Source organism: Eurypyga helias, unplaced genomic scaffold (genome assembly GCF_000690775.1).
Source record: "Eurypyga helias isolate BGI_N326 unplaced genomic scaffold, ASM69077v1 scaffold11834, whole genome shotgun sequence".
NCBI lineage: Eukaryota > Metazoa > Chordata > Aves > Eurypygiformes > Eurypygidae > Eurypyga > Eurypyga helias.
The window spans coordinates 1-9,568 of NW_010244372.1; the positions used below are offsets into that span (position 1 = coordinate 1).

Sequence of the window (9,568 nt, forward strand, 5' to 3'; positions counted from 1 at the left end):
CGCGTCCCCGCTGGGGCCGAAGGAGCGCTCCACCGTGTCCCCGCGGGGGGCAGTTCCCCCCCATCCCTCCCCCTGCCGTCCCCTTTCGGGGCTGCGGGGTGGTCACCACCAGCAAACTCCCGCTCACTCCCACCGCCAAAAACAAAGCAGCAGCAGCCCCCGCACCCCCAGGGCTCTTCCTGGCGGTGAATTGTGAGACAGGATGGGAATTCCGGTTTTATTCCCTATCTCTGCCCTCTAGTGCTGAGCAGGCTACTCCAACCAACCCAGCGTGTCGCTTCTGTCTAGCGGTGCTTAAATGCGCACCCCGTCCTTCCTACGAGCTGCGATGGCAATGTGGGTTTGGGGGGGACAAAAGCTCGGACGGTTGAAGTTGCCGGCTTTGAGACGGAACCTCGGGGTCACCGTGCCACGCAGGGAAGGTTCTCAGTCCCATGTGTTCGCAGCCACGCTGGGAATCCTTCACGCCGAGTGCCTTGGTTAACATCAAATGCCACATCTCCGTCCTCTCCGGCTACGGAAACACCGAGACAAGCACGAGGGCTTTGGGAGTACCAGCTTTCCAAGTCTCAGCAGCTGAAAAAAGCAGATTTCTTTGGGCTGCAAAAACCCCTTTGGATCTCTTTGGGCTGTTGATTCTAATGAAAAGGCTTAAGAATGACTTTAGGACACCTCCGTGATCTGGGCTGCCCACTGCAAGCGGACATGCTCCAGAGAAAGAACGGGACACTGGAAAATCCTCAAGGTCACTTGTGAACCGGACTCTCATGACTCCCAGTCCTGAAACGCCTTGATTTTCTGAGATGGTCAAAACCACCTTGTCGATGTCCTTGTTTCTTTGCTCCGATTCCCAAACTGGGCTGCTCCTGCACCGACTGACAGCCACGAGCTCTGGGAGCCAGGGCCGTGCGTAGCACCAGGAGGTTCTGAGCAGATCCTGCCGGGGAGCACTACTCCAACGCTGATGCTCCCTTCTGAGTGCGCTCCCGCTTTGAAATGTGCTGTGAATAGAAATCAGGGACACTAGTTCCCATCCTGGTGCCTCCTCTGCAAGACTGGCTTTCTTCCAGACAGGGAACGAGCGGGAAAACGCTGGAGAGGAAGGTCTTCCAGAGGATACGGTGACCTTGCGGTGAGACTGGCTGCTCTGTCTGCCTCTTGTTGGCAGGAGGAGTCCCATACCCTTCTGTCTCTGCTGGCAACGGGCTCCTCGCGCACTTGTCAGCACCCACCTCGCGCTGCAGGGAGGGTGGCTTTCTGTCAGCAATTACAGCTTCCCAGGGACCTTTTTCCATCATTCCACCAAAGCCTGTGCCCCACTGTCCGCTCTCGGAGCAAGGCCCGGCGTGCGTTACCCTAGACAAGGGCTGGGGATCGCCGACCCGCTCGGAAGTCGATGTGCAGGGGTCAGCACCAGATGTTCCTGAGGAAGGTGTGCGAATCCCATTGGGGGTGACAGTAAAATGACCGTTTCCTACCTGCTAAGGGTATTTTGTGCCCAGATACAACTCCATGGGACTAAAGGCATCGTTTAGAACCCAGGTACGGCGATGAAACAAACGATACAGAGCTACAATGGGTGACATGTTGCACGAACAGCGACCACCTTGGCCAAGAGTCGGTGATCAATAGCTGGCTTTGGATATGGCCCAAACATCTTTTTCCCCCTGGATGTAAGGGGTATTAAGCTGCAAAGCATTTAAAAATCCTTTCACGGTTCACCATTCAAATAAATGTAGCAACTCTAATAAAGGACCAGTTCCACTTTCTCCAAACTTTCATTGCTCTATTGATGCAAAGCGGACCTACGGGAAAGCAGGTGATGATGTTGGCTCAGCCCCTTTTCTCTCTCAACAGCTAACAGCAGTGAGGGTGACCCAGGGTTGGTAGCAGCTCCCTCTCCTCATTCCCGCTGTGGCCCCCAAGGAAATGCCACACACTGCTTTCCCTTTGCCTGCTCTCAGATTCTGTAAGCCCAAGGCACTCACGTTAAAACGTTAGCTGGCATCATCTGTGACTCAGGTGCTGCCTCTATCAAGGACTGCCAAGTGTTTGTGGAGTTAGGGATCACAAAACCGAACTCAAAGAACCATTCTGCAAAGTAAAAAAGAAGATCCAGAGGCATTTGAAAGAAGATAAAACCCACAAATGGTCCTTTTGCTTTTTCACCTGACCGGCTGGGGAACTCCCTAAACCCTCCTGCCAACATTTTACGTCTAGATTACTCTGTACAGCTTCACGTGGAGGGAAGCCTGCCCTCCTCTGCAAGCAGATACTCCCTTTCTGAAATAGCTGATGGTAACGATAAAGTCACACCACTTCCTTAGCATTCCGGGGAAATGCCACCACACCTCACTGGGAACAGGGAAACCACGCTCCCCCTCTTGCAGACACCCCCCAGCTCCAGCTGAGACTCAGTGTGCAACCGGCTGCCCCGCAGAGAAGGAGCTCGGTGTGTTATCTCCCCCTCCTTCACCCCAGAGGAGTAGCACTGCGCTCAGATGTGCAGCTCTGGAGTCGCAGGGACAACACCCGTCGGCACTGCTGTCACCTCGGTAAACCCCAGGCTCCTCCAGCCGGGTGGCCAGCTCTAGGTGCTTCGGAGGAATCCCTGAATCCCCATCATGGGTGACTCAAATAACCTGTTTCCTCGCCTCAGGCAGCCTGCGGTGGATTTATGCCCTGAAGCATGATTACCCCGATTTTTTGCTTACATAACGAAGTGTTAATACACTTATGAAATGCTATCCCTAATGCTCTGGCCCATTAGTCCTGACGAGGGCTTCAGTGCTACTCTGAAAAATTAAAATCGCCACGTTCAACCCATTTTAGCTCCCCTAATCCCCGCCGCGCTGGGGCTCAGTCCCTGCGCTGCCGTAGGGCTGCACGCGGGGCAGAGGCGTACCTTCTAGACACTGCCCTTTGAAATAGACTTTCTGTTCCAGTCGGAATTTTTCCATTTGTTCTGCTGAGGAAAAGTTTAGCTCTCGAGACACCGCTTTGCACTTCAGGATTTTTTTAGGAACTCGAGCTGTGAAACATAGAAAGAAGCATTATTTGGACACAATAAAACAAACTCAGCTGCTTCAGGTGCTATTATAATATACTTTAAATAATCATAGAATCACAGAACGGTTTGGGTTGGAAGGGACCTTAAAGACCATCCAGTTCCAACCCCCCTGCCATGGGCAGGGACACCTTCCACTAGACCAGGTTGCTCCAAGCCTCATCCAGCCTGGCCTTGAAGACATCCAGGGATGGGGCATCCACAGCTTCTCTGGGCAACCTGTCCCAGTGCCTCATCAACTTCTCCGGGAAGAACTTCTTCCTGATATCTGATGTAAACCTCCCTGCTTTCAATTTAAACCCATTCCCCCTTGCCCTGTCACTACAGGCCCTTGTAAAAAGTCCCCCCCAGCTTCCTTGTAGCCCCTTCAGGTACTGGAAGGCTGCAATAAGGTCTCCCAGGAGCCTTCTCTTCTCCAGGCTGAACAAGCCCAACTCTCTCAGCCTGTCCCCACAGCAGAGGGGCTCCAGCCCTTGGAGCATCTTCGTGGCCTCCTCTGGACTCGCTCCAACCGGTTAACCATGATCAGTGCCAGCACAATGTCACAGCAGCAGGAGAGATGCAAATACAAAGGACTTTGGTTTTACATTTGCAGGAGTGAAATCCAAGATGCAAATAGGTTTCGGTACCTTGCCCAGAGCCAGGAAACAAACATGACAGAACCAGGGATACAACACTGATCTCTCAGACTCCTGGTTCTTAGCTGTTTATTACTAAACCCCACAATTGTTCAGTCAAAATATGAGATGCAGCTTAAACTTTTACTCTGGGAAGAGTGCTGAAGATGACGAGCAGCCAAAGGGCTGCTCAGTACCCCCAGAGTGTCAGCCCTTCTCACTTCCCCTTCCCTCTCAGACTGTGCAGCCCCAGCAAACCACAAACAGCCATTTCTCTGCCCAGAAGCTGTTTCAGCCACCTCACCGCAGCTCCGGGCGGGCGTCCTGTACCAGCACGCACAGTGTCCCTTCCCCAGAGATCGACACCCACACAGGCAGTAAAACCGGTACCAAACTGGAGAGCTTGAGAGAGACAGCAGCTCGGCAATGCAAGGTGTCTGGGGTCCTGCAGCGGGTGAGACCCCAGCAGGCACACCGTACCTGGTAGATAGTGCCTAAGGCTTTTTTTGGGGCTGGAGGAGTAAGAGAAGGGACAGTTTGGGAGCACTGATTAATACGCTGCAAGGCCCTAATCAGGAGAATACGGGGGGAGTCACACTTGAGTGGTGTGACTGTACATCATCCTTCCTGCCCATCAGAAAACGTCCCAGGTACATTTATTAGAAACAAAGAGGGGAGGGAATGCAGCTGGCACGTGCTTTATGAGCCAAACGGTTCCTAAAGCGTTATCAGAACGGCCATGGGCAGCCAGCAGGTTGCTGTTCGGTGAAAGGAGGGTTTGCCAAACCCCAGGCAAACCCAGCTAACGTACAACAGTTTAATTAATGGAGCAGGACCTGCTACGGGACCAACGCAGAGAGCTGGAGGGTCAGGGAGTGTGAGCTACCATCCCGTCCCACGGAGAAGTACACAGTTTGTTTTAAAACAAACAAACAAAAAAGGTAAAAATTAAAGTTAAAAGTGTAAGGAAGGAGTTTTAAATGTAAAAGCTCTCTAATTACTTTTAGTCCCTTTTTTTTCCAGCAGAGAAATCTGCATGGCACCATCCTACTGCCCTCCCGAGTAAAGACTACAGCCTGTTGTGAATAAACATCCCCTTGCAGCCAAGAGTAAAATGACTTGTTAAAACTATTCTGCAATTTAGTAATTACATTTCTTTCATCCCCCAGACAAACTCCTGAGAACGTTTGCTTTCGTATTGTAAAACTACAAAATAAAAGGTTACTTTTAATAGAAGTAGGACTGTGTAGTCTTTAAACCCCTGATCTAAGAGATTTTAATTGATACTTATACCATCAAGCAGAAAATGTTAATTGAACTTATTTACCTTAGACTCATTGTACTTTTATACCTCTTTATTTTTTCTCATTAAAAAGGGAGAAGAGAGGGAAGTTTGACTCTCATCAGTTAGGACTCTTTCCGTGCAGGTAAGCGCAGTCCGTATCCCACATTTAGCAGTGGGTTTTGTTAACGCAACGGTACACCACACCTGCACGTTTATCTAAGCACTTGCAGCTAAAATATATTTCATCAGATACTTAATTCTGATTAGATTAGAAAGCGATGAATGACACATTTCTGATTTACTAAGCAAGTCATTTTGGGTCCAATCGCGTTTACTTAGAAACCGAAATTCAACTACTATTATCATTATGTTTTCATGCCGCTTAATAAAACTACCTTAAATATCTGGGGTATGTAAAAAGCAAGCTATCTTAGCCAAACATTTTATGTTTCAAATGATGTCGTTTCTCAGATAATGAAAGGATTATGTGCATTTCCTGAATGAAAGCTGGCTGTGGTGGCTGGGAACAACGCTGGGGATTCTCCAAGCGCTAGATCTCAGCAGCTTACTCCAAACTTTGCTGATGTATTGGAAGAAACCAAAGTTTATGGATTTGTACCTCCCAGACTGCCTCCCAGTTCCGAATGCACTGTCACTGAAGGGAGCTCATGGGGTACACGGACAGGGTGCTGTTGTCAAAAGCTGGTTGAGATGGTTAACCCTGGTTTCGGGTGCTCAGGGGGTGATTTTCACCACCTTCAGCAGTTTAATGTTAAGACTCCGGCAGCAATCTAATATCACATTAATATGATTTTTATTTAATCTAAGTGGTAAGAGTAGGTTTAGGTATTTGTCCGAAACGTGAGTTAATTTTCTGAAGAAACCCATGCTCGTATCAAATAGAGGTCCTGTTTAAAAGGCAAACAGAAGTCGTGTTTAAAAGAAACACGTTTTATCCACTCTGCTACGCATGTGATTCTTTGCTTGCCATGTCTAGACCCTGACTTGCCCTCCATGGCCACGGAACACACACAAAGACACCATGTAATGACTTTGAGACACACATGGCCTCCACCTTAAAGCAATTACTCTGGCTGTCTGCCCTCCCCATTTCTGTGGCAGGATTGTACTGGAACTGCATTTCCCCCCGCACCCCCATGACCAGATCATCCTCCTTTGCTGGCCACCTCTCCCCTTTCCTAGCCCATTTATTGAGAATAATCGACCCATCTCAGCCTTCTTTCCTTGCTAAGCCATACAAGACTGGTTTTTTTCCTCTCTTCTCCTAAGGAAGACCATCCTCCCATCCATAATCTCCCCAGTGGCTTCTCCTAATAGCTCTTCTCCGCCCCTGTTCCGTTTGCAGCCATCCGTCTTCTAGATGGATGACTGAACTGCACACCAGGTAAGGTCTTAATAATCCCTTGTACAACGGGCATTAATCTCACGCCAGAGTAGGGTTTAATTAACTCCCCAAGCTCCTCTGATGGAGGTGAGGGTTCCTGGTTTATATGTGAGGAAAATGTGAGGCACAGTGAGGTGATACCATCTGCCAAAGCGAGAAAGGTGGGAGGAGGGAAATGGGGCAACCCAGCAACCCCCCCTGAGACACCACAGCGGCTGTGGCCTGACGCCTTGTTTCTCCCAAGTCTCCTGTTACACAGTTAGTTCAAGAAGGCAAAGCAAAACGAACCCGCAGGTTTAGAAGTTTGTTATTAAACTGATGAATTGCTGCGTTTCTTTTGGTAGCTGTATTTCAAGTGCTTTCCTACAGTTGTATTTGAAGGTGCTGGAATGTCTTCCTTTAATACAGGTATGAGAACAGGAGTGCAGGTTAGCAAGGCTGAAGGAGACAACGCTCAGAAAACGCTCTCAGTCATCATGGAGTCCCAGCTCTGCTTTGCTCTAGCTCTGACCCGCACCCTCTGTTCCTGGCACCAGGACCCTCTTAAGCTGGGACAACCCACTACTGGTCCCAACAATGAACTCCTGTCATAAAGCAGATGCATGTTGACTGGGGACCGAATGAGGAGAAGGCAACTTGTTGTTTTGCACCCTGAGCTGGCTCTGAAACCAGGTTTACTGCTGGGAGGATGCTGGACTAGCAGACCTTCTGTACATTTTCTGGGCAGAGGAGGGTCTTGATCTGCTAGTTGACTCCATCAGATACAACAGCTCTCCCAATTTATGGGAGAGGTTAAGCCCTAGTAGTGCCAGGCAGAACTCAGTCCTTGATGTTTAACCAAAAACAGATTAATGTCACCAGCATAATTAAATGATCAGGTTTACTCCACTTACTGGAGACCTGCCGTGTGGTACTCACGTAACAGAGAAGCCTTCACAATTAGTTCAGTGAGGTCAGACTCGGCACAGAGCCCAAGAGAAGCTCTTGGCCAGGAACGTTACCTGTCGCAGTGCTTTGTCACAAATGGGGCAGAGTAAGGGTCGGTGAAGTCCACCTGCTGCCCAGCCCGGACAGAAGGGGAAGGGCAGCCGGACCTCCCGGCAATGGTAGAGGGGCAGGAGAGCAGGGCGGATGTGCCACGTACGCCGTTTTAAAGCCAAGGCCAAATTTAGTGCAGGAGAATATTATGAGTTGTGTCCGGGCAAGGTAATAGCTGTGTCTGCTTCTTCCCCACTGGTTCTTCAGTTGGCCTCTACCTCGGCTAAACCCTCTTGTTATCCTGAGAAAAGTCAGTACTTCATTTTGGAACTGACACCTGACCTACAAAGGTTGGCCACTCATTCCTTAAACAGCTTACATTCCTTCCATTCCTTCCTTGTCTAGCTTGTCCCCTTTGCCAGCCACTGATCCACTCCCGCCCTCCTCCACCTGTCCCCAGGTTATTGTGGTGGGAGCCTCTGCAGCTGTGAAGTCACGGCCAGGACATTTGTCCTTCAAAGCAGGGGTACGCTCCCGGCTCTGGTGACCCAGACTTACAGCACCACCCAGCCCAAAATGCACAGCAAAGCCCCAAAATGCACAGCAAAGCCCCACGGTACCTTCATGCTCCACTCCAGGTACAGACAGATCTTCTGTTCCTTGCCAGAGGATTTTCCCTGTTTCTGCATCCCGAAGGTTCATCCAATTTCTGATTGGGAAGCCATTAAGGAAAACAAACATCCCTCCGTGCTGCACCTACTGTTCTTTGCTACGTCCCAAAATAGGTTACTCCAACGGAGTTTCAGTCCTGTTTTCTGATCCTCAGGAGGCCAAGAGACGCTTTTTCCCAGTAAATAAACGAACAACCCACCCCTTGACCAGAACGAATGCAACGAGAGTTGTATAGCCACAGATGCAGTTTTCACTCTAGGCTGCAGCTTGCCAACCTCATTTATCATTTCCCATCGCCTGTAGAGGGGAAAGGCAGTGTCACTGGGCTGCCGAGAAGCAAGAACATCACTAACAGTCACAGAAAGTTCTACACAAACCATTGCTGTTCTCCAGCGTTTGAAAAATGCTGGGAAAAGAAGCACTTCCTATAGAACCTCAGAAAAACACCCCCTCAAGTTTGCTTTCCTAGTTTACAAAATATTACTATCAAGGGTGGTTCTGTGGCTGTTGACCTGGTAACTGCCCTTCACGGGAACTCTTTGGGTGCTGAGCAAAGAGCGATCCTCTCTTTCCACTCCCCACAGGTGAGGCCGTGCTGGCTCCCAAAAAGCTCAGAGCAGTGAATCAGTCATTAAAGCCACAGGCAGGTGGGAAACACATTTTCAAAGGGACAATTAATAACGATTTAAGCACACCTTATAAAACCAGAGCAGGATCTGTGCAAAAAGGCCGCGCAAACCAGCGCCTTCCCAGGCGTCCCCTTTGCCTGGTTTAGGGCAGTGCATGCTCCATGCTCAGGATTTTCTAGACATGACCCTGGAAACTATCTGGGAGGAGAGAGCAGCGGCTTACGGAACTGACTGGGCAGGTAGAGTAGCAGAAGAGGGGCGATATGGAGCTTGAGGTAGGTAAATAGGCGCTGTCAGAGATATGCATACTGAATTCATCCTCTAAGACACAGTTTCCAGGCAGACTCACACATATTCGTAATTTTTCCAGAGCTTTGGAAAGAAACAGATGCTTTTTTAGCAAATTTTGCATTTCAGGGTAACATTTGTTTTAAAATTACATGAGTGGAGGAGGGAAGGGAAGATGCCCGCTTCAGGGCAGATGTGAGGAGCCTTTCCCTTCCCAAAGGCTGGCCAGACTTCCCATGTCTCGCTGAAAGGGCAAGAGGGAGGAGAAAGGTGGGAATGCACGCACAGGGTCCGTTAACACAGGCACGGCCTTACAGCTTCCAAAACTTAGCAACACCTTGGAGCACGGGAAGGGGGAGCGTAGGACAGCCTGCTCATCTCCTTCTGGACTTGTTCTAAAACACATGATGTATACTACTTCTTCTGGGATGAAGGCAGGAGGGAAATGGGGAAAGATGGAATGCATCATCCTCGGAGGGCCCCATATGCCACCTCCGTGTCCGGGCAGAAAGCTGGAAAGCGGAGATCTCTCCCTAGCTACCAAACTAAGGGAGAGGGGGGCTGTAGCAAGCGAGTCAGAGAAAGAAAAGGAGCAGCAGCATGGCAAGAAGAACCTGCAGCAGGGCT

General features: G+C 49.9%; 1 protein-coding gene across 1 annotated transcript; it reads right to left on the bottom strand.

Moving 5' to 3' along the window:
• Positions 1–1,988: 1,988 nt before the first annotated feature.
• PDE6D (phosphodiesterase 6D, cGMP-specific, rod, delta) lies at positions 1,989–8,069 on the bottom strand (the record flags this gene model as incomplete). Its single annotated transcript, XM_010149727.1, has 3 exons — positions 7,973–8,069; positions 2,906–3,031; positions 1,989–2,094 (listed from the first exon to the last, which is right to left on the bottom strand). Coding segments are annotated over exons 1-3 (314 nt in total), but the record flags the coding sequence as incomplete, so codon positions are not given.
• Positions 8,070–9,568: the final 1,499 nt, after the last annotated feature.